Source organism: Cibotium barometz, chromosome 6, assembly GCF_041138505.1.
Source record: "Cibotium barometz isolate CiBa-2024 chromosome 6, ASM4113850v1, whole genome shotgun sequence".
NCBI lineage: Eukaryota > Viridiplantae > Streptophyta > Polypodiopsida > Cyatheales > Cibotiaceae > Cibotium > Cibotium barometz.
In genome coordinates, this window is record NC_141051.1 from 22,342,800 (window position 1) to 22,367,325 (window position 24,526).

Below are 24,526 nucleotides of genomic sequence, written 5' to 3' on the forward strand. Positions count from 1 at the left end.
AATGGACATTACAAATTGGAGATAGGCTCTATAGCCCAGCCAAACAATGAAGGCACAGTGGTAATTCCACCACAAATGTTGATCCATGGCAACTCTATTTTGAGTTTGGTAGAATGGGTATACAAAGATCTTTAGAGAGTGGAGGATTATGTATGCTTCTTCAAAGATCATGCTATTCTTGCACCACGAAATCTAGAGGTTGATGAGATCAATGAACTAGCCTTGAGGGCATTGCTCGGCCTTGAAAGAGAATACCTCAGTGCAGAATCGGTTGTTTCTTTCGAGAATGATGCAATATTGTATCCAATTGAGTACTTGAACAGTTTGAACTTAGGTGGTGGTTACCCTCCTCACCGCTTATTGCTAAAGATTAATGCTCCTATCATGCTGCTCTGTAATTTGGACCCTCGACGAGGACTTTGTAATGGTACTAGATTGATATGCAAGCAATTTAACTCAAAGGTGATAGAAGTAGAAATCATTACAGGTACAAACATTGGAGACATGGTCTTTATTCTCAGGATAACATTTATACCTACTATACTTCAACTGCCTTTTGATATGAGAAGGAGACAATTTTCTATCAGGTTAGCTTTTGGTATGTCAATAAATAAGTCCCAAGGACAAACATTGAGTGTATTGGGACTTTATCTGGCCACACAAGTATTCACACACATGGGCAACTATACGTTGCTATGTCACGTGTTAGATCATCCGATGCAGTGAAAGTGTGTGTAAAGCATATTGTGGAATATGAAAGCAGCAAAAAAGATTCAAACGAAGTCTTCACAACTAATGTTGTCTACAAGGAGGTTTTGCAAATGGCATGCAGAAGAATGTAAATGTAAATGGCAGCCTTCAAATGTTAGAGACTACATTTAAACATAACTTTGTACAATGAAGTAAGCATTTGAATGGAGAATGTTTGCAAAGATGTGACATGTGCAATCTTTATTTGCTTTGGATTGCTTTTATATACAGTGCCATTATTTTATTCCTTGATTGGCTCAAGCTATTGATATCACACACACACACACACATACATACATAGAGAGAGAGAGAGAGAGAGAGAGAGAGAGAGAGAGAGGGTATTATATTTGATATAAGGGGTATATTGCTTAGGATAGATGTTGCAAGGAGATCGTTTTCGTTAGTTTATTGTGATGGACAAGATATTGAAGGTAATTTTTTTAGACCCTCCATTTTGGGAAGGCCACGCAACAACATCTCTAATTATCGAGCTATTGGAGAGCACCGATGTTTTACGATATATATAGAAACTTCCTTTTTATATAGCTTTTGCGTTTTATTTGATAAATTTATATTGTTATTGATATATTCTTTTTGCGATAGGGAATATCTTTATTTTTTAGAACCCAGATTATTGTTAGGAATGTATGGTCGAGACACTTACAAACGAGAGCTTTGGGCTCCTTGGAATTTACAATCTAAGTTTGCGGATCAACTTCATGTAGGTGTAATGTTTGTGTACTATGAAAAGCCTGATAAGTTAGATTTTCGGTGCATAGGTATTGGACAATACAGAATTTTTCGATTTGTTGTTTACAAGCCTGTTCAAATGCCGTTCGCCTCAAATATTGATCCACCAAATGAGTTTTGTAAGGTTTTATCCTTATCCTTGTTTTTTTCCTTAAGAATTATATCTCAATAGCTAATGTTTTTATCTTGAATATATTTTGCTAGATGGAGGCGAGGAGTATAGGCTTCCAAGGAGAGATAATCCAGTTGTCCAAAGATTGTTTTGAAGGCATGTTCAGATTGTCAACATTTTATTGGGTTGGAATGCTAGATGTATATTTATATGTCAAGTTTGGTGCTTTAGGACCTTCTATATGGATATATATGGCAAGCATGATGTGTTTATATAGAAGGTTGGCAAGTTGAGGAACATGAAGTCCAAATATAAGGCTTATCTCTACTAAGCCTCATAGGACAGGCATTTTATTTTAATATATGGAATCGGTTAGAATTAGGAAGTGCAACAAAACATACACGCCCATGTGTGCCACCACTTGCATAATGGGGGTTGGATCCGTGTCCTTGGGACTCTTGGGCAACAATCTCTTTCCATTGTACTAATGGGAGGTCGACAAGGACGAGCCCTCTATTTTATGCATGCAAGATTACTCTTGCCCGCCAGGGACGAGTCATGCCACTAGTTTCTAGAAAAGATGTAAAAATTAGCAATTTCACAGTACGATTAGTAAAAAAATACATCCATGAAGACATTTAATTAAGGCTCCTTGCACACAAAAGAGCACTCCGCCAAGCCTTTAGTGGACCGATAAATCAAACAAGTGGAAAGTGGCAAAATTATGGACCTCTCAAAATCTGAGTTAGTTGCCACGTAGTGCATATGATTTTTGGTTTCATGGGCAGCTAGTTGGTGAGGCCAGCATCCAATAGGAAAGAAATTTCTCCGCCATCATCCGTGGAGCCACGATTTCCTTTACTGTTTGCAGTAACCAGCTTGGCTCCGATGTGTGTAAAATGGGTTGCCCAAGCATGCATTTCGCCTACCGACGACTTGGGCGGCCCTTGGGGTGCCCACGCCCTCGGTAAGTCGGTAAACAGCCTAAGGTATCAAAAAGAGCTGTAACGTAGCTCAGGATTTGCCACGTGTCAGCACACATTGCGCAAGGCACAGCTTTTGTATCAAAATTATCTTTTAGGTTGAACTCGGTAGCGTACAGTAGCAGATATGGCGAAGGCTGCCCTGTGTGGTTCCTGCCCTGTCTCTTCTCTCAGCACCAGGGTGAACGATGACCGCACATCACTGGCCAATGCGCGGCACATCGGCAGCTTGCGTTGCCGCGCTGGATCGCACCGTGGCGTCCGGTTTCGTACAGAGAAAGACGATATAACCAGTTCAAGGATACGGTTAGTATTGATTCTCTTGTCGCATAGAACATGGTTATCTGCATCACTGTAAAGCTTTTCTGCCGTACAATCACCTTCCCTGAAAGGCTATGTCGTATTACACGTTGATTCTGTACACTGCCTCCACATGTTGTTAGTTGGAACATTGGTGCAGAAACTGTTGAGAGTGGAGTGGTCCTGGAAAGCTAAAGGAGTACTACCTTCCTTTGTGATTAAAGGGAACACAGATTGTGTAGTAGCTGCTCTCTTTGTAGACGCTCATGTATGATGAGGGCACGTAATAAGTCTGTGCATGTGCAGTCTGGCTGCTACTTTTGTACATAAGCAAGAACAAGGGTTGCAGCCAGTTTCCTAGAGACAGGCAGACGAATGCTATCAAGAGAGCGGGGACAACTCTCGACCATTTCAATTTAGAATGCGAACAAAGTGCACCATTATCACATTCCAAACTCAAAAAGGTATTTTAATGGGCAAAGGACCCCAAAGTAAAGCAGGAGTGTCTGGTATCCTGGTTTTACACTTACATCAGGGAAGAAATAGACCGAGTCGCCTTCTTCCCAAAACTTCACATCTCTCCTGTTTTGTTGGCATGTGTTGTGTGAGCCTCTTGTACTTTGGCCAAGCGATCTTTGACAAATTCCAACATCTCTTGTAAAGCAGCAGTGTACGAGGTCTCGCTAATAGACGAAGAAAACGAAGTACTGGTTGAACTAAAGGTAAAAGGATTTCCCACTTACCTTGCTGATTGTAGACATGATACTTCAGCACATCGAGTGCTTGTAGATTGTAAATCTCTGTGATGTGGAAGCCTTGACTTACTTCATCCATCCCTAAGCCTACTGATTAGGAACACTTGGTTCTAAGCCGAGTTAAGGATGCAACATTATCTCCCGTTCTATTAGATTCACATCCTCGTGACTCCAAGTTGAGACAATAAATTGTTGACCCAAGCTTTAATTCTTATGTTTCACCATAGCATCCACATGAGTTTTGATGATATTCCAAAACAAAAACAATGATTGGATAGAGAGAGAAGGGAGAGATGAACTGTGTTTTTTAGTATATTGATATGATAAAAAAGGATGGCTTTGACTGGACAACTTCTGTGGCCTTTGGCCTTCTAGAATGGATTGTCTGGTGACGCGCACCAATTGGGGATGAGATCAGTGACTAAGACTGTCTAGCTATTTATAGGCTCTTAAGCTACCCCTGCTCCTACCTGACTATTATCGGCCTGCAATAGACAAGTACAAGAACCATTTGATGTTGCCGACTTTACACTATCTGCTGCTTATGTCCTGGCCGACTGCACACACAGAGAGCATGGGTTTCGTCTTCACCTATCAGAGCGCTTTGCTAGTGCCCTAAATCAACCTAAACTTGATGCCAAATTAGGGATTAACCATGTGCACGTGTGCGCATGTGACAATCTCCCTCTTGTGATCTATGTGTGGGTGAAAGTCATCGGAAAAAATTAGCTTAGTATCAAAAATTGTCAAATGATGCTCTCCAAAAATGACTTGTAAACTTAGCGTCCCTATTTGGCACAACGTGGACGCCATCCTTGGGAAGCTTCTGTGTGATTCACATGGGTTTACCGTTGAAAGAAAGTGAAGCAAGTATAAAACTGATGTTTATTACTGAAATCTGAGCACGAGGGAAGCCCGTAGGTGCCGTACAATGGTGAGAAGCAGTAGTAGCTGCTAATGACCTCAACTGAATGCTGAAAAATGAGATGAATTGGGGAAAGGGAGCTAGCCCTTATTTACTCCCTCAGGATGTTGGTTGGCCAGCTGTAGCAGGCCGACAGCATGGCAGTAGCATAAAATGCTACAAAAAATGCCAAAAATACCAAAAAATGATAGAAAAATACTGAATAATCTCTGCCAAGATATGCCAATGCAAGGCCTCATAAATGGCCAATACAAGCATGAAAAAGGTGATGTAGACCCTCTGGAGATGATATAATCCAACACCTCCTCTTCAGGGCCAGTGGGGCGGTCCAATACCAGCACGTTGAAGTAACACCTCCATATTAGCTCTCAGAAGTGGTTTGGTGAAGAGATTAGCCACATTGTCCTTGGTAGAACAGTAGGCAAGTTGAAGAAGGTCTATCTCGATCCAGTCGCGTACAAAATGATGATGCACTTCAATATGCTTGGATCGTCCCCGTATCACAGGATTCTGTGCTAGAGCAATAGCACTCTGAGACTCTGAGAAAATAGTAACTGGGGAAGTGTCGGCATAGCACAAATGCTCCAGAATATGGAGAATCCAAAGTGCCTCAATAGAGGAGAGAAGGTAGGATTTATACTCAGCCTCGGTGGAAGAAGCAGAAACAGTCCTCTGCTTTTGAGACTTCCAAGAAACCATTCCAGAACCAAGCATGAAGCAATATCTAGATGTAGACCTCCGAGTATCAATACAGCCTACCCAATCAGAATCTGTGAAACCAACCAAATCAGTAGCACAAGAGTAGGTGATGCCATAATTTGAAGTACCTCGAAGATAACGAGGAACTCTCAAAGCTGCCTGCCAATGAGACCTTCGAGCGGCTGATGAGAACTGGCTGAGGACACTAGGAGATGTTTGGACGGGTGTTGGCAAGGTAAATCAATGAGCCAACAATCTGCTGGTACTCTGTGGAATCCACCAAGGGTGTATCATCCTCCTTGGATAACTTGGCATTGGGATCCATGGGACAAGAGAGTGGTGTACAATCTGACAACCCATAAAGTGTGAGCAGCTTCCTCACATACTTCTGTTGAGAAATGAAGATACAATTATCTTTCTGCTAAACCTCCAGCCCAAGAAAATAATGTAGAAGGCCAAGATCAGTCATCTCAAATGTCTCTGAAAGCTTGGACTGAACCTGTGTGACCAACTCAGTATTTGAACCAAAAAGAATGAGGTCATCAACATACAAAACAATGACACAAATATCTCCATCAGAAAGAAGCACATAGAGATTGCTGTCAGCATATGTCCTCTCAAAGCCAAAAGATAACAATCTTTTGATACCAAGCACGGGGTACCTGTTTGAGACCATAAAGAGCCTTCTGCAGAAGATAAACATGGGTGTCCTGTCCCTGAATCACAAAACCAGGAGGTTGCTCAACATAAACTTCCTCCTCTAAATGACTACTCTCATAATATATCCATGAATTACATCACTTAGAACTTCATCCTAACTTGATACCACACGCTCTTGAAGCGGGAATCGCCATAAATACTCTGTCACACCATTATGGGTGCCCGTCCAAGTTGTAGCTTTGGACACTATTGCTTCATATCTTGAATGTATGTTCCTTTGGTATATCTACCATGACTCCTTGATATAAGATAATGGTGGTAGCTCTTGTTAATCCTAGAATTGGATTAATATCCCCCCCTTCGTGATGACGATCGCGTCCGCCGTGATCGCGTTGAAGACCTTTGTGTGGGGAGAATGCACAAGCTATGGCGATGGCTTTGATGTTGAATGACGTTCAATGGTCTTTGTTTCTTTGGAAGGAATAAGAAAAGCTAGTTAATGAATGAAGAGGTTAATGGTGTATTGGGAATTTTGTGAATGATTGCAATTTTATATTTGTGTGAGCCCTTTTGTTTGTTTGTTTGTTTTTGGTTTTTTTTGGCTCTGTTTGTTTGTTTTTGGTTTTTTTTGGCTCACTTTGTTTTTTGATCATCGGCAAGGTTACATTTGATTTTTGTTAGTGGGGACACTAAGAGATGTTAATAATGGGAGAGAAGAGAGAGAAGGATCCAGAGGAACGTAGACTTAATCATTAGAACGAGATGGTGATTCTCAGTTCCTCATTTGATTCATTAAAGTGACATTCATTATCTGAAGTATTTGGCTTGATACAGAAGACGGTGTGAGCATTTGTGAGACAGGATCCTTCAATACGAATACTTTTGTTGCATGTTACATTGGTATCAGATTCAGCTTGTCCACACACACCGTATCCTAGCGTGAGGGCATCCTTGGATGTTCAGATTGCATTCCGGCGCACGACCACTGACTTCAGCATCATGTCTATAGAGGAGAGTACCCAGCAGCCGGAAGATGTCTCCCCCGAAGCAGACCTTGCTCTTCCGACTACATGTAATATGCAGCGGAAGTCTTCGTATTGGAGGATCCTGTCACACAAATGCTCACACCGTCGTCTGTATCCTGAGTTTCGTGAGTTTAGCAATCCACTTTAATACTTCAAACTTTAGAGAGATATGAGAGAAAGATGAGAACTGTACACCGTATGGGGTCCTGAATTACCCACTGAAGGGCCCCCTATTCCATTACCGAGACAGTATTTGCTTTATTATCTTTAAAGAGACTGACGGTGTGACTGACGATAAGCCAAACGCAAGACCTCTGAAGACTAAGTGTTGGGCTGAACGGTGCACTGCTGTAGAAGTACCAAAGATGTCCAATCTCGAGCCCATGCACTCTTCCCAGTGGTATGAGGGAGGGATGCAAAGCTAGGACTGAGAGAGGGGCTGTTTGGGACTGTTTTAGACTGTATATGAATGCTGTAAATGAATGAGAATGCTGCGTTTTACCTTCACCAAGTGACTGGAGCAAAACGATGAATGAATGAATGCTGAAAGCTGTATGGATGCAGAAAACGCAAGATGGACTGAAGGCTGGATGCTGAACTGCCGCGTTTTACTGATGTAGATGGCTGAATGCTCATGTGTTTGAGGCGCCTAGGGCTGTAGGAGACAAACGCTGAAGATAGATGGCTGAAACTGCAATCGCCTATGCTCCTGGGGTTGAGGATGGTAAGCGCTTGATGGCTCTCTTGCTGAATATGATGAATGACTAAATGATTATGCCAAGCCTCTATTTATATGGACAAGATGTGCCAGTCGGCTGGCTACAGAGCTGGCCGACTGCACATGTCCAAATAAAATGTCTCAATGATGTATAAAATGCTAAAATTGCTGGGAAAATTACCAGAAAAATCGTAGATAAATCCTGGATGCTATCTGAGGTTCCTGCAATGGTCTAGATGTTATGCATGAATGATGTGCAATATGCAGGATGCTTTCTGATGCAAACCCTAAGGTTTCTATTGACTGTAAATGCATGAATGCGTCTCTTTAAGTGAGTTAAGGGACTTAGATTGACTGACTATGGCTGAGAATGATCACGTAGCTCGTGCCTGACTTATCCTGGATTGAGGATATACAGTGGGGTCACGGCATACGACAAATATCATCCTGAATGGAACTAATTCTGTACAAATGTTGCACTGCTGATGATGAGCCAGTTTGTCACCATGCACTACAGTGCAGAGTGCATGTGACATTCCCTCCTGCTTAGCTTGGCGGCAGGTTCATGGCTTCCAAGTAGTCCGCCAAGTTACGAACAGTGAAGCGAATGTTAGGATCCAATCCATGAATGAATTGCTCCATCTTGGCCTGTGCAGATAACCCTAACTGTTGTGCTAAAGTGATAACCTTGCCGGAAAACTGAAGCACTAGGGATCCGTTCTATCTAAGTCCATAGAACTCATCTGCTAGACCGGTCATGTACTGGGACGGGAGGAATCTGGTCTTCAAGACATGGACAAAGGTATTCGAGCTGAAAGCTGTGACACTTGTGGTTTGCTCTGTATAGAGATTAGACCAATGCTGCCACCAAGTGACTGCCTCACCAATGAGATGGGGAGCCGCTACGTGGACTCTATCTTGAGGATCTATGATCCTAGCTAATGGAAAATGAGCAGTAAATTGATGAATAAACTGATTTACTGCTAAATGATCACACTTACCATCATACTTACTGAAATTAGGTTAACTTCGAATGCTTGTAGTTGATGCTGCGGACTGCTGGCTGGTGGCACCTGAGACTGGAGATGTTGAAGAGAGGTGCTGGTATCTAAGATGAATGGCCTCCTTTTCCCTTTGGTGCTCGAGTAACATACGTTCTCGATCGAGCTCTCGTCGGTGCTCCCGAGCGGCGGGTTCAGCTTGACGCCGGTCTTCGTCGATCCTGTGTTGGGCTTCCTCATAGTCCTGTCTTTTTGCTTTTTCTTGTTGCTTTCTAGCTTCTGCTTTTGCTTTTTCTTCTCTCCTTTGGTCTCGTCCTCTCTCCTTTGTTGTTCCATCTGAAAGAAGAGGGAAATGTAGTCGGGTGCTGCTGGAGGCGGAGGAGGACGTGCTGCTGCTGCCTCCAAGAGTTGGAGACACTCCATGAGCAGCTGGTTCTGAGCTCTAAGAAGAGCTATGGTGTATGAGGTAGACGGAAGAGCAAGGTCTCCTTCGGGGGAGACGTCTTCTGGCTGATGAGTACTCTCCTCTGTAGACATGATGCTGAAGTCGGTGGTCGTGCTGGAACGCAATCTGACCATCCAAGGATGCCCTCACGCTAGGATACGGTGTGTGTGTGTACAAGCTGAATCTGATACCAATGTAATATGCAGCGGAAGTCTTCGTATTGGAGGATCCTGTCACACAAATGCTCACACCGTCTTCTGTATCCCGAGTTTCGTGAGTTTAGCAATCCACTTTAATACTTCAAACTTTAGAGAGATATGAGAGAGAGGTGAGAATTGTACACCGTATGGGGTCCCGAATTACCCATTGAAGGCCCCCCTATCCCGTTACTGAGATAGTATTTGCTTTATTATCTTTAAAGAGACTGACGGTGTGACTGACGATAAGCCAAACGCAAGACCTCTGAAGACCAAGTGTAGGGCTGAACGGTGCACTGCTGTAGAAGTACCAAAGATGTCCAATCTCGAGCCTATGCACTCTTCCCAGTGGTATGAGGGAGGGATGCAAAGCTAGGGCTGAGAGAGGGGCTGTTTGGGACTGTTCTAGACTATATATGAATGCTGTAAATGAATGAGAATGCTGCGTTTTACCTTCACCAAGTGGCTGGAGCAAAACGATGAATGAATGAATGCTGAAAACTGTATGGATGTAGAAAACGCAAGATGGACTGAAGGCTGAATACTGAATTGCTGCGTTTTACTGATGTAGATGGCTGAATGCTCATGCGTTTGAGGCGCCTAGGGCTGTAGGAGAGAAACGCTGAAGAGAGATGGCTGAAACTGCAATCACCTATGCTCCTGGGGCTGAGGATGGTAAGCGCTTGATGGCTCTCTTGCTGAATATGATGAATGACTAAATGATTATGCCAAGCCTCTATTTATATGGACAAGATGTGCCAGTCGGCTGGCTACAGAGCTGGCCGACTGCACATGTCCAAATAAAATGTCTCAATGATGTATAAAATGCTAAAAATGCTGGGAAAATTTCCAGAAAAATCGTGGATGCTATCTAAGGTTCCTGCAATTGTCTGCATGAATGATGTGCAATATGCAAGATGCTTTTTGATGCAAACCCTAAGGTTTCTACTGACTGTATATGCATGAATGCGTCGCTTTAAGTGGGTTAAGGGACTTAGATTGACTGACTGATTGACTATGGCTGAGAATGACCTACATAGCTCGTGCCTGACTTATCCTGGACTGAGGATATACAATGGGGTCACGGCGTACGACAAATATCATCTTGAATGGAACTAATTTTGTACAAATGTTGCACTGCTGATGATGAGCCAGTTTGTCACCATGCACTACAGTGCAGAGTGCATGTGACACTACATCAGAGTCTCAGACACCATAGCTCTACTCAGAGCTCAGAACCAGCTTCTCATGGAGCGTCTCCAACTCTTGGAGGCAACAACAACACGTTCTCCTCCTCCTCTAGCAGCCCCCGACTACATCTCCCTCTTCTTTCAGATGGAACAACAAAGAAGAGAAGACGAGGCCAGACAGAGAGAAGAAAAAGCAGAAGCAGAAGTAAGAAAACAACAAGAGAAAGCAGATAGACGGGACTATGAGGAAGCCCAACGCAGGATTGATGAGGACCGCCGTCAGACTGAACGCGTCGCTCGGGAGCACCAACGAGAGCTCGTTCGAGAACGTATGTTACTCGAGCACCAAAGGGAAAAGGAGGCCATTCATCTTAGATACCAGCACCTCTCTTCAGCTTCCCCCACCTCAGGTGCCACTAGCCAGCAGTCCACAGCATCAACTACCGTCATTCGAAGTCAACCAAATTTTAGTAAGTATGATGGTAAGTGTGATCATTTAGCAGTAAATCAGTTTATTCATCAATTTACTGCTCATTTTCCATTAGCTAGGATCATAGATCCTCAAGATAGAGTCCACGTAGCGGCTCCCCATCTCATTGGTGAGGCAGTCACTTAGTGGCAGCATTGGTCTAGTATTCATACAGACCAGACCACATGTGTCACAGCTTGACTGTGACATCTTTGGCCATGACCTGAAGACCAGATTCTCCCACCCTAGTATATGATTGTTAGAAGTCATCTCCTGTCTATACATATACACCAGGGCCTTTGTTGTGGGTGTGCCCGCCCTTATTAGGTGTTTTCTCATTTTTCCCCACTCTTCGTATTTTTCTCCCATTTTTTCCTATTTTTCTGTGGCATGGGAGGTAGTCTTGTAGTGGCAGGAGGACCTTGAACTTGGCCGACTGCATTTGTGCAGACACTGGAGGTGACCGACTGCTCTGCACAGGTCGTGGACCTTCTTGATGCTGGCCGACTGTGCATTTCAGCAGTCGTGGGGTTTTGTGGTCCTGTCGGCTGCCCTACAGCAGGCCGATTGCTGTTGGGGGGCCATTTAAAATGGCCCCCAACCCCCTCGTCACTATTGTATTATTCTCGGGATCTTCTTGTGTATATAGAGCAGAGTTACACGCCTCTACCACTCTCTCTTGTGCTGTTATTTTTTCTGCATTGCGTTTTGCTCGTGTTCCCAGATCTGGTCATTTATCTCTGCTGCGTATTCTTACATGGTATCAGAGCCTAGGCTCTAGATAGTTCTTGGGATTTGTGTGAGCAAGAGGGAGACTGTTGTGTTGTTGATTGGTGGACTGTTTGGGACTGTTCGGGAAGAGGAGAAGCAAGAGGACGGCGGGCTAATTTGCTGGACAACCACTTGCAGGTGTTAGTTCTTCTTTGTTCCCATCTACCCACCTCTTTCAGAGTACATCCCCACAATTGCAGATCTGTTAGAGATGGCCGAGAGGCATGTGAAGATCCCGACACTCCCCACGTTCCTCCCCACGTTCTTGGTGGACCGTCAGTTGGACGGGAACAACTACGGCATATGGAAGGTTATGATGGAATCTGTTCTGGAGTCTTACGACCTCGCTGATTTCGTCGTTGTTGGGGTTCCACGGCCGGAAGTAGAGGAAGGGGGGTTACCGTCGATCCGAAGGGACCGGGAGGCATAGGCACAGATGTGGGATCGTGTCAACGCCAGGGTCCGTTCATTTATCTTTCTCAACTGCACACCGCAGGTAATCAATCATGTAAAGCATATGACGCTGGCTAGAGGTATATGGCAGCATTTGGCTTCTCTTTACAACAGGGTACCGCCCATGAAGAGGATTTCCTTGGAAGTCAAGATGCGGGTTATGAGCCCTGCAAAGTCGTCGACGATGCGGGAGCATATTAACAAGCTGCAGGCTCTTCAGCAGGAAGTTCTTCAGGCTGGGAAGGAGATATCGTCAGAGGACATGGCGAGGTGGTTTCTCCAGGCTTTGTGGTTTCGGATTCAGAGGGGGTGGTTGACAGGTTTCAGAAGGCCTTGGTTTTGCACGGTAAAAGGTGTTGATCTTTGTGAGCAGTGTGATGCCTCTCTGACTCAGAAGCAGAATGGTTCATTGATCTGGTTGATGGACACCGGATTGGACCGGAGCTTCCTGATGAGGCAGTTGAGCTCATGGTTGCGGATGACTCTTTGGGAGGCAGGATTGCGTTTCCTGTGGTTTCTGCGGCATGCGAAGGATCATGGACTCTTGTACAGAGGAGGGGAATTGATTGATGGAGTCCGACTCCACGGTTGGAGTGACTCAGTTTGGGGAGGAGATCCGGACATGAGGAGATCTACTTCAGGTCCACGAGCAGTTTTATGGAGCAGTAAGAGACTGTCATCTTTTGCCTTGTCAATGACAAAGGCAGAGTACTGGGCTGCTTGTGATGTTGCTTGTGAGGTGGTGAGGTTGCATTGCAGGATTGGGCTTCCTCTGGAGGAACTCATGATGATCCAGAGGCACTTTGTTCGAGAACAGATCGTTGCTGATGACATCTTGCTAGAGTTCTGTTCGACGGAGGACAGTACGGTGGACCTCTTCACGAAGTCGCTATCTTAGGATTTGCTCAGGCGGCACCCCAGCTCCCTATGGTTGGTTTCACAGCCAGGAGCTGAGAGGGGGTGTTAGAAGTCATCTCCTGTCTATACATATACACCAGGGCCTTTGTTGTGGGTGTGTCCGCCCTTATTAGGTGTTTTCTCATTTTTTTCCCACTCTTCGTATTTTTTCTCCATTTTTTCCTATTTTTCTGTGGCATGGGAGGCAGTCTTGTAGTGGCAGGAGGACCTTGAACTTGGCCGACTGCATCTGTGGAGACACTGGAGGTGGCCGACTGCTCTGCACAGGTCGTGGACCTTCTTGATGCTGGCAGACCCCCCCTGCTGCTGGCCGACTGTGCATTTTAGTAGATGTGGGGTTTTGTGGTCCTGTCAGCTGCCCTACAGTAGGCCGACTGCTGTTGGGGGGCCATATAAAATGGCCCCCCAGCCCCCTTGTCACTATTGTATTATTCTCGAGATCTTCTTGTGTATATAGAGCAGAGTCACACACCTCTACCACTCTCTCTCTCTTGTGCTGTTATTTTTTCTGCATTGCGTTTTGCTCGTGTTCCCAGATCTGGTCATCATCTCCGCTGCGTATTCTGACAATGACCAGCTTGGCAGATGAGTTCTATGGACTCAAACAGGATGGGTCACCTGCGCTTCAGTTTTCTGGCAAGGTTATTACGTTAGCACATCAGCTAGGGTTATGTGAGCAGGCCAAGATGGATGAATTGATTCGTGGATTAGATCCTAACAAAGCCCAAGTCAGTCCAGTACCAAACCCCAACCGAGGAAGGGTAATTCGTCTTCTAAAGACACTAAAACAGACAACAGTCCTAGCTCTAATTCAGGGGGTAAGGAATCCAAGCCTAAGAAAACCCTCGAGGAAGGGTAATTCGTCTTCTAAAGACACTAAGACAGACAATAGTCCTAGCTCTAATTCAGGGGGTAAGGAATCCAAGCCTAAGAAAACCCCCGAGGAAAAGGCTCAAGCAGGCATCACTGGAGGCTATCTTCCTCCGGAGGAGCAAAGACAGTATCAGTCAGAAAACCGATGTTTTTTTGGTCATATCATTGGACATGGTAAGAAGGATTGTCCAAAAAGGCAAGCGGAGCAAGCCTCCAAAGAGCCTTCTGCCACAGTTGCCGCAGTATACCCCGCTCCTCCAGACCCGCTTGCTACCACCAATGCGGTTCAGATCTTACCTTCTATGCATCCCATGCCATTCGTGGTACTTGATGCTAAGCAGGAGGGTGAGGCTACAACCACACAGAAAAGCCTGTTTCGGGCTTATGGCTCTGCCAAGGGCCACCAGTTCATAATCCTTTTTGACATGGGCAGTTTTGAGGACGCCATCTCTCCCCAGTTGGCTACCAACATGAGCTGTACCTTAGTGTCCTATCATTTGGAGGTAGACGGGTTTACACTTGGTCTCCGCACCCACATATCTCAACGGGCACATCAGTTTTCTTTTCAGGTTCAAAAGGCCTCATTCCAGCGAGATTTCATTCTCTCTCCTCTTTTGGGATTAAACATGATCTTAGGAATCCAATGGTTTCGTCAGTATGAACCTATTCCCAATTGGGGGCAGGACACCTTTATTATCTCTAAAGGTTTTTCTGAGCCTGTCATGATTCGGGGAGATAGGAGCATTCTTGGTATTCCTATGATTTCTCATCTCCAGGTCCAACAAGCTATCCACAAGGGAGTAGAAGGAGCATTGATTTATGCTCAGACAGCTTCTATCTCATTGATAACCACTGTCTCATCTTCTTCAGTCCCTCAGTTGGCATATCTCCTTTCTCATTCAAACATTTTTAAGGATGATCTCCCACCCAGTATCCCACCCTCTCGCCTTGAGGACTATCACATTGATTTGATCCCTGGATCGGATCCTCCTAGCAAGTTTCCCTCGTCTTTCCAAGACTTTCAAAGGCAAGCTAGAACAGGAGTCAGTTCTCAAACATTTGAAACCTGTTCCTTATGGATGCATTTTCACAATCACCACAGATTACCAAGCACTTAATTGGCTCCCGACGATGCCAAGTGCCCAGTGGAGTGATCAGCACACTAGACAAGGTCAGCTCTTCCACCAGGTTGGAGGAATGATTAAGTACATTCCTGGTCCGTGTAACCCAGTAGCAAATGTTCTTAGTAGAAAGACCAGCATCCAGACCAGTTAGGAGTCTACCATTCTCAACATCTCTGGAAAAGATTTAAATAGCATAGAAGATCAGTATGTCGATTCCGCAGAGTTTGGTACTCAACCCAGTCTGGCCCTCAATTTTGAGCCTGGCCATTATTCAGCTCATAGACAGGCAACTAAGTTTAGACGAGATGTTCGCTTCAAGGAAGGGGATTGGTCTATCTACGCATCATGAAACAAAGATTGAAACAAGTGGGCAAACGTTGTTCCAAGCTTTCATTCCGTAGTTTTGGACCTTTCCCAATAGTTAAAAAGTTAAGTGATGTCTCCGTGAAGTTGAAATTGCCTAATAGTTGGATGATGCATGATGTTTTCCATGTTTCTTGGCTAAAACTATATTTTGGACCAGAAGTGTTTGATGTTTCAGATAAACAGCAGCCAGACGTGGTAGACGAAGCTGAAGTCATCGAGCCCGAGCAGATCCTTCTTCATCGTTGGAAGCATGGTTCTGGTCGACGGATACGTCAGTTTTATACGAAGTTCCGAGATCGAGGTACCCACGAAGCCGTATGGCTAGACGAGGAATTCTTTCAAGAGTACCCCAGTTGTTGGCGGACTACTTGGAAGCTATGAACCTATCGCGAAGCTAATCAGGAGAGAATGTCACATGCACTCCGCACTGTAGTGCATGGTGACAAATTGGCTCATCATCGTGCAACATTGTATCAGTATTAGTACCTTTCAGGACGATATTTGTCGCACACCATGACCCCATTGTAATCCTCAGTCCAGGATAAGTCAGGCACGAGCAACGTAGGTCATTCTCAGCCATAGCAAGTCAGTCAGTCAGTCCAAGTCCCTTAATCCACTTGAAAAGACGCATTTATGCATGTAAGGTCAGTAGAAACCTTAGGGTTTGCATTAGAAAGCATTCTGCATATTGCACATCATTCATTCATGGCATCTAGACCATTGCAGAAACCTCAGATATCATCTAGTATTTATTAGGATATTTACTAGGAATTTTCTGGTATTTTTTCCATCATATTCATGATTTTATACATCTTTTATGCATTTATTGTTGTGGACATGAGCAGTCGGCCAACTCTATAGCCAGTCGACTGGCTCACTTGGTCCATATAAATAGATGAGCATGTTATTCATCCATTCATTCATCATATTCAGCAGTAGAGCATTCAAGCGCTTGGCATCTTCAGCACAAGGAGCATAAGCGATTGTAGTTTCCAGCCATCATACCTCAACGTTTTCCTCCTATAGCACTAGGTGTCTCAACGCATGAGCATTCAGCCCCCTGCATCAGCAAAACGCATCAGTTTCAGCATTCAGCCAGCAGTCCACCTTGCGTTTTCTTCATCCATACAGTTTTCAGTATTCATCTACTCATCGTTTTGCTCTAGCCACTTGGTGAAGGTAAAACGCATCATTCATATTCATTTACAGCATTCATACACAACCTAGAACAGTCCCAAACAGTCCCTCTCTCAGCCCCAGCTTTGCATTCCTCCCTCATTCCATTGGGAAGAGTGCATAGGCTCGAGATTGGACATCATTGGTGCTTCTATAGTCGTGTACAGTTTAGCCCAACTCTCTGTCTTCAGAGGTCTTGCGTTTGGCTTATCGTCAGTCACTTCAAAGATAATAAAGCAAATACTATCTCGGTAACGGGATAGGGGGTCCTTCACTGGGTAATTCGGGACCCCATATGGTGTAAAGTTCTCATCTCTCTCTCTCAAATCTCTTAAAAGTCTAAAGTCTTAAAGTGGATTGCTAAACTTGCGAAACTCAGGATACAAAAGACGGTGTGAGCATTCGTGTGACAGGATCCTCCAATACGAATACTTCCGCTGCATGTTACACTTGTGTCCTGTAAGGGCCTCCTCCGGAGTCATCTCCTCAACCGCTTTTGTGAGAGAGCGGTTAATGAGATAAACTGAGGTAGCCACAGCTTCACCCCAGAAAGTAGGAGGGAGACCTCCATGATGCAACAAAGCACGGGCCATCTCTTTGACGGTCCGGTTCTTTCGTTCCACAACTCCATTCTGCTAAGGAGTGTAAGCAACTAAAGTCTGTCGGTGAATGCCCTTTGAAGCAAGGAAGTCATCAAATGGTACAAACTCGCCACCATTATCAGTTCGGAGGAATGAAACTCTACCCTTAGACTGATTTTCCACCATCGCAATCCAAGTCCTGAAATTGGCAAAAGCATCTAACTTGCGAGCCAGAAAACATACCCAGACTTTGCGAGTGAAATCATCCACAAGAAGAAGAAAATATCGAGCCCCGCCAAGAGACTTAACCTCCATAGGTCTTGCAAGATCTGCATGTATAAGCTCCAATCTCGGGTTGCTCGATGAGTGGCCTCCTCTGGAAATGCATCTCGATGCTTGCCCATCATGCAGGATGAGGAGATGTGTGAGAGAGACCCGAGCTGAGGTAGTCCGCTGACAACCTGCTTAGAATGGAACTTTTGTAAGGCAGCAATGGGTACACGACCGAAGCGAGAATGCCACAAATAAGTATCTGTCTCAGAAACCAAAGCCAACACGGGTGAAAAAAGCTGAACAAATGAGAAAACATGAGGGCACCTGGTACGGTGAGTACAATCCAGGCAGGTATATGTACAATTTGTAGCAGGTACAATCAGGCACATCAGGTACTTCACATGTGTGCAGGTACAAACAGCCAGATAGTATTCAGGTTCTGTACTTGCAGCACGTACAGCAGGTACATTAAATGCTTCACACGTGTGTAGGTACAACCAGCCAGGTAGTACTCAGATTTTGCAACAGGTACAACAGGTACATTAAATGCTCCACGTGTGTGCAAGTACAACCAGCCAAGTACTATGCAGGTACAGCAAGTATATTAGATGCTACGTGTGCAGGTACAACCAGCCAAGTACTATGCAGGTACTATACTTGCAGCAGGTACATCAGGTGCTGTACTTACAGATTCAGCACATGGGCAGCAAGTACAGGCCAGTTCAGAGCAGGCAGGTACAGATTTCAGCAGCCTTACAGTACACGTGTGCAGGTGGGAGGCAGGTATAGCAGGTATATCAGCCATACAGCACACAGGGAGCCAGTACCATTCAGGCTGGCAGCAAGCGAGTACCAAATGAAGGAGAGAACCAGGCGATGGAGAGAGAGAGAGAGCAAGCGATGGAAAAAAATCCAGCCACCACCCAGGTGGGGCATAAAAATTAATATTTCATGCAATACCTTTTTTTTAAAAGGTCATAAAGCCTTGTTACCAATTGAATACTATAGGCACCATCAAAAGAAAATGTCCAGCCCCTTTTTAAAATGTGTGTGAACACATTAGCTTATAAACATTAAAGTTAACCATAGTTTATGGATTTTACCTTTTAAAAGGGCCAAAATGAAAATACTTACCACTTGTCCACACGCCACACCACCGAGTCAGCAAACAGCACTCCACGGTACACTCGGGCGTCCCCATCCAGTGTACTGGCACTGTAGGCATATGCTCACTTATGGTAGTGCTATGTGTGAACAGGGCTTAACCAAGGGCACTTTTTCCCATGTGGTTTTTCCCCTTGGACATCAAGTGTGAAAGGACATATAATATTTTGTAGTTCTATATTATATGGATGTGGCACACATGCAAGGGTTGACTTGCATTTTGTGGATACCACACTTTTGGCTCTCTCTCATTTCTGTGTGTGAGCTTCTCTACCCTGCACCTAACCCTAATGTGCAGGTTTCTGTGTGTGACTGTGTGAGTCCAACACCCAACATTTGGTATCAGAGCTGGGAGCTGGGAGCTGGCCTTGGAGAACTGTTGCTGGAAAAATTTCTGTGAAATTCCGTCCACAGGCTGCCAAATTCCGTCGCCAGCGTTTTTCCGTCCGTCGAATGCGAATTTCCATCGACACTGTGTTTTTCCGTCGATGGACGTCCGTCCGCCGGTTCCGTCCAGTTGCTCCACCGTCCGGCCGCCAGAGACGGGCGGCACTAGTGGGGAGCCCACCACCTCCGCCCAGCCTCGCGGGCGGCACCGCCATCGACGGCCAGCGTAGTCCCGTCAGCGCCACCCGCCCAGTGCCCGTCGGTTCCTCCGTCAGAGCTCCCAGCCGGTCGACGTCCACACCTTTCCGTTCCGGCGCCCAGCAACGCTCCGTCCGGCGTCTGGTGCTCCATTCAGGCCGTCGCCGTTTGCCGACTCGCTCGCCCGACACCACCGTGCCCAGCAGCGCCCAGCACCCGTTCGGCCTCCGTCGAAGTCGCTGTTCCGTCCGTCTACCCAGTACTCGCCGTTTGCTCCGGCCTCCGTGCGCGCTAGCCCACGCGTGGCCTTTGTTCGACGCCAGCGCGTCCACTCTCCCTGCGCCTTCGTCTGCTCCGTCCCGGCTGGTCCAGCCTGACACAAGCACCACCAGCGCGTCCACTCTCCCTGCGCCTTCGTCTGCTCCGTCCCGGCTGGTCCAGCCTGACACAAGCACCGGGAGCCCCGTCGCCTTTGCCCCGCCTGCTCGACAAGCGACTCCAGCGCGTGCTGCTCCCTCCTTTTGCTGCTCGTCCGACACCAACGCCCAGCGACTCCGTCTACAACGCCCGCCCAACTCCAGCGACTAGCTCATTACCTGCCTGGTGCAGCTCGCCTTCGCCTCTGCCATCAGCTCCGTACGCTTCAACCCAAGCTCCCCGTCGGCTGCCCACAGCCATCCGCTTTCTCCACCTGCAACGACTTGGTCCATTGCCCAAGTTCCTTTTCAATTTGTCTGCTCCAAGCCTGCTGCCCTTCCCTGAAGGCATTTCTCTGTCAAAATTTTTTATCAAACCCAAATACAAAATCAGCAGCTATTGCAGCGCAGGTCATATGCCGATTTTGCAGACAATGAATGCTGTGCAAGTCAGATTGAAAGGAAAATTGCAGATGAAATTTGGGGGTTTTTGAAATTGAGGTCAAAATCAGCAAATTGAACCTCTCTAATTTACAGAAATTTGGGGGTTTTCAAAATTGAGGTCAAAATCAGCAAATTGAACCTCTCTCATTTGTAGAAATTTGGGGGTTTTCAAAATTGAGATCAAAATTGGCAAATTAAAGCTCTTACATTTGCAGAAATTTGGGGCTTTTGTGAAAATTGGCCAATTAGATGCACATTGAAGCGATTGGAGTGCATACAAATTGGGGATTTTCTGATTGGAGCATGTAATTGGGCATTACAGCTGCGATTTGTCGCGTATATATACACATTGTGTGTAATTGGACAATTTGGTGCAGGTTTACACTTGCTTTGGTTTGCAGGCATACATTTGCACAGGACATTTGGTTGCCTGGCAGTGCACATTGGTGCTTGGTTTGCTTGCAGTTATACTTTGTTGACATGGCACAGAATGCTATAGATGTATTTGGTGTGCTCACCCAGGAGGACAAGCTGGATGGATCTAACTACTCACTTTGGAGTTTTATGATCCGTAATTTGCTGGTAGCCAAAGGGCTTTGGGGCATCGTGTGTGGTGATGACACACGCCCACATACCATTCAGCCAGCCACGCCTCAAAGGGGAGGTGCTCAAAGAGCTCCTGATGTAGATCCTGCTCCCACACAAGAGCAGAAGAGATGGGACTCTAGAGATGCACAGGCCATGTCATTGATAGCCCTTTAAGTGAAAAGGACTATTATTCCGCACATTCGTTCATGCAAGACATCGAAGCTTGCATGGGACACATTGGAAGCAATGTATCAGGTACGCAACGAGGCAAGAGTTGCCTACTTGAAGAGGCAATTGGATCTTCTTTCTATGGATGAGGGTGACTCCATGGCAGATCATCTCACCAAAGTGAAAGATTTGCAGGAACAATTGCTCAACATTGATGAGGTTATCCCAGACAGACAGATGGTCACCAACACTCTTCATTCTTTACCGCCTTCCTACTTGGGCTTTCACACCTCTCTCAATCTCTCGATGAGAGGAGGTGGTGATCCCGTCACTTTTGAAGAGCTCGTGGGTTTACTCTTGCAGGAAGAGCAAACATATCGAGCAACCGTGGTGGAGAAAAGGCATTTACAGCCAAGGACAAGGGTAAAGCAAAGAGCTTTAAGCATGGGGGGGACAACAGTCTAGCAAGGCTGGTCATGGACAGCCCTCTTCTAGTGGTGAAAAGTTTGACAAAGGGGATGCAAACAAGCCCAAAAAGAAGGGCAAATGTCACTACTGTCATAAGCCTGGACACTACATCAGTGAATGTAGGAAAAGGATTGCAAAAGAGAAAAAGAAAGAAGTAGGCAATGCAGTAGCAGACTCTTTGGATGACAAAGCAAAGCAATCAGCTAATGTAATCCAGGAAGAGTACACTTTTTTGGTCACATGCACTAGTGACACACCAAGTGCTTCGAACACTGATATGTCTTGCATTGCATCTGACAGACAGAATGCATCATGGTATTTTGATAGTGGTGCTTCGAGCCACATCACTTCATGCAAAGATGTATTTCAGCACTTGGTTTATGCTTCAAATGGCCGCACTGTATCATGTGCAGATCATACCACATATCCAGTAAAGGGAATTGGTAATGTCATACTTATTGCAGCCAATGGTGCCAATATATGTATGAAAAATGTATTGTATGTTCCAGGGATAAAGAAAAATCTGCTCTCCGTCTCAGCCATAAACGACCAAGGTTTAAAGGTTGAATTTGAAGATGGGAAGTGTTTGGTAAAAGACCCATCAAAGGGTTATGAAATAGTCACTTCTGGAACACGATACAAAGGCTTGTATAAGCTGGACAGCTATGACAAGCGCACTTATGATGCAAATACAGTGGCTGCCCACACTCCTGCTATGCATGATGCAGAGCTATGGCATGCTCGTTTTGGGCATGTAAATTTTCAGAGTTTGATGCTTTTGCAGAAGCATCATATGGTTGATAATATGCCGCCTCTTGAGTCTCCACCAAGACATGTATGTGAGGGGTGTATTTTGGGAAAGATGCAACGAAAACCATTCCCCAAAGATGGAGCTGTTAGAGCTGAAAGTAAATTACAGCTCATACATAGTGATGTATGTGGTCCAATGCGGACACCATCCATAGGGGGGCATCTTTACTTCGTCACATTCATTGATGACTACTCCAGGTTTGCTTGGGCTTGCCCTTTGAAAGCGAAAGAAGATGTGTTTACATGCTTTCGACACTTTGTAGCAATGGCTGAAAATATGTGTGCATGTAAAGTCCAAACACTTCGCTCAGATAGAGGTGGAGAATACATGTCAAATGCATTCAAGGATTATATGCTTCAAAAGGGCATCAAACACCAATGTACTGTGCCTTATACACCGCAGCAGAATGGTGTAGCTGAGAGGAAAAATAGATCTCTCATGGAGATGGCAAGATGCATGGTGAAAGCACAAAAGTTGCCTCACAAATTCTGGATGGAAGCTATAATGTGTGCAACTCATGTGTTGAACAGGTGTCCAACAAAAGCTTTGAAAACCATAACACCATTTGAGGCTTGGTATAGCCGAAAGCCAACAGTGGATTATATGCGTACATTTGGGTGTTTGGCATATGCACATGTGCCAAAACAACTCCGAACAAAGCTTGATGACAAAGCAATTAAATGCATTTTTGTGGGCTACAGCAATGAAAGCAAAGGATACCGTCTTTATAATCCAACTACACGAAGGATTTTTGTAAGTAGAGATGTGGTATTTGCTGAAAATTCAGAACAGCCCATGGTCAGCTTATATAAAAGCAATGATACAGGCATACAGGACATGTTTGATGGACTTTTACCCATTGCAATTAGGGGGGATTCAGATCAGCCAGCCCCTACACAAGAAAATCCACATGTAGAACATGTGGACCAGCCAGCCATTCAGCCCCCTTCTGTGGAAGAAGTGGAAGATCTTGTCAGGGAAGAGCAAACAGCCATAGACACAGCCAAGTCAGTGCCAAGATGGTTGCTGAAAACTTTGCAAGAAAGCAAACTTGCAGCTCCACTCACAGGTAGAACAAGGGCTAGTTCCAGCCATGCCTTGAATGTACATCGTGGGGAGTCTGCATTCGCAATGGGTGGTCTCTTTGATTCAGAAGAGCCTTCTTCTTATGAAGAAGCACATGAGAATGAGCATTGGTTGCAAGCTATGCAAGCTGAAATTTCTTCTATCATGAAGAATAATACATGGGATCTTGTGGAATTCCCTAAAGGCAAGCATGTAATTGGCACAAAGTGGGTGTACAAAGTCAAAAGAAAGTCTGATGGTACTATTGACAGGTACAAAGCAAGACTTGTGGCTAAAGGCTACTCCCAGAAAAAGGGAATAGATTATGAAGAGACTTGTCATGTGCATCACAGATGCCATGGACATTTCTAGGGCTAGATCCAGAAGAGGCAAGCAGATAAAGATTATGAACCAGTAGAACCAGAAGGTAGGAGCTTCAGGTGACTCATCTGAAGTGAGCATGGAGCAGGACCAAGTGGGATCATGCCAGAGGGGCTGTCGGCTGCAAGAAAAGGGATGCTGGCTGCCAGAGGAGCTGTCGGCTGAAGCCATCAGAGAGGTTGGGCAGCAGGCGCATCAAGGACAAGTAGATCCTCCAGTCGGGCAGCGTTTTCTATTATTGTTTGGACATGGAACTGGCCGACCAGCAGTCGGCCAGCATAAAATGTCAAGAGTCCCATATAAAAAGGGCTCCTTGCTCCTTGTCTTGGTCATTCATCCCACTAGGGGATTGGATCAATAGGAGGTCCCATAGGGGAGAGAATTTAGGGTTAGGAACCTTTTTATGAAGGCAGCCCATGGCTGCAAAGATCTGTACCTTTTTTGTACATAGTATATACTGAATTTCCAGCACCTCTCTCTCTCTCTCTCTCTCTCTCTCTCTACTCTCTCTCTACCTGCGTTTTTGCATCATGGTGCGTTTTTGCATCAGAAGGTCTTCAAGAGTGTTTAGGGCTGAAAGAAGACTACCCAGAGCTTCCGCGCGTTACATTGGTATCAGAGCATCAGGCTCAGCCAAGCTAATCACTGATTCAGTCCCATATGATGGTGTACAGGTCCAAGGTACAGGAAAGTACACGGATTCGAAGCCCAAGGCCAGAACACAGATCGGGAAGAACTCCTAGGAGGTTTGTTGGTGGTGTTCCACAGTGCCAGATGGGGATGGCAGTTCCGTGAGCCAGATAGGTTCTAAGGGAACGGTCCCAAGGGAGGTTGATCCTCCAAGGGTGATGTGAGAGTGCCAGACTCAGTTCCAGGAACGAAGACCAAGAAGGTGTTCAGAGTCAGGGCAGGATTGGATTGT

The 24,526-nt window shown here is 45.4% G+C and overlaps 1 protein-coding gene across 1 annotated transcript in view; it reads left to right on the plus strand.

Annotated features, from left to right (window-relative positions):
• The first annotated feature begins 2,479 nt into the window (after nucleotides 1–2,479).
• LOC147637524 (stromal processing peptidase, chloroplastic-like) overlaps nucleotides 2,480–24,526 on the plus strand; it is a 136,314-nt gene continuing 114,267 nt past the window's right edge. The window contains exon 1 of the mRNA XM_086799311.1: nucleotides 2,480–2,901. Within this exon, the coding sequence (XP_086655437.1) occupies nucleotides 2,723–2,901 (179 nt within the window). The 5' untranslated portion in view covers nucleotides 2,480–2,722. The remainder of the gene's footprint in view (nucleotides 2,902–24,526) is intronic.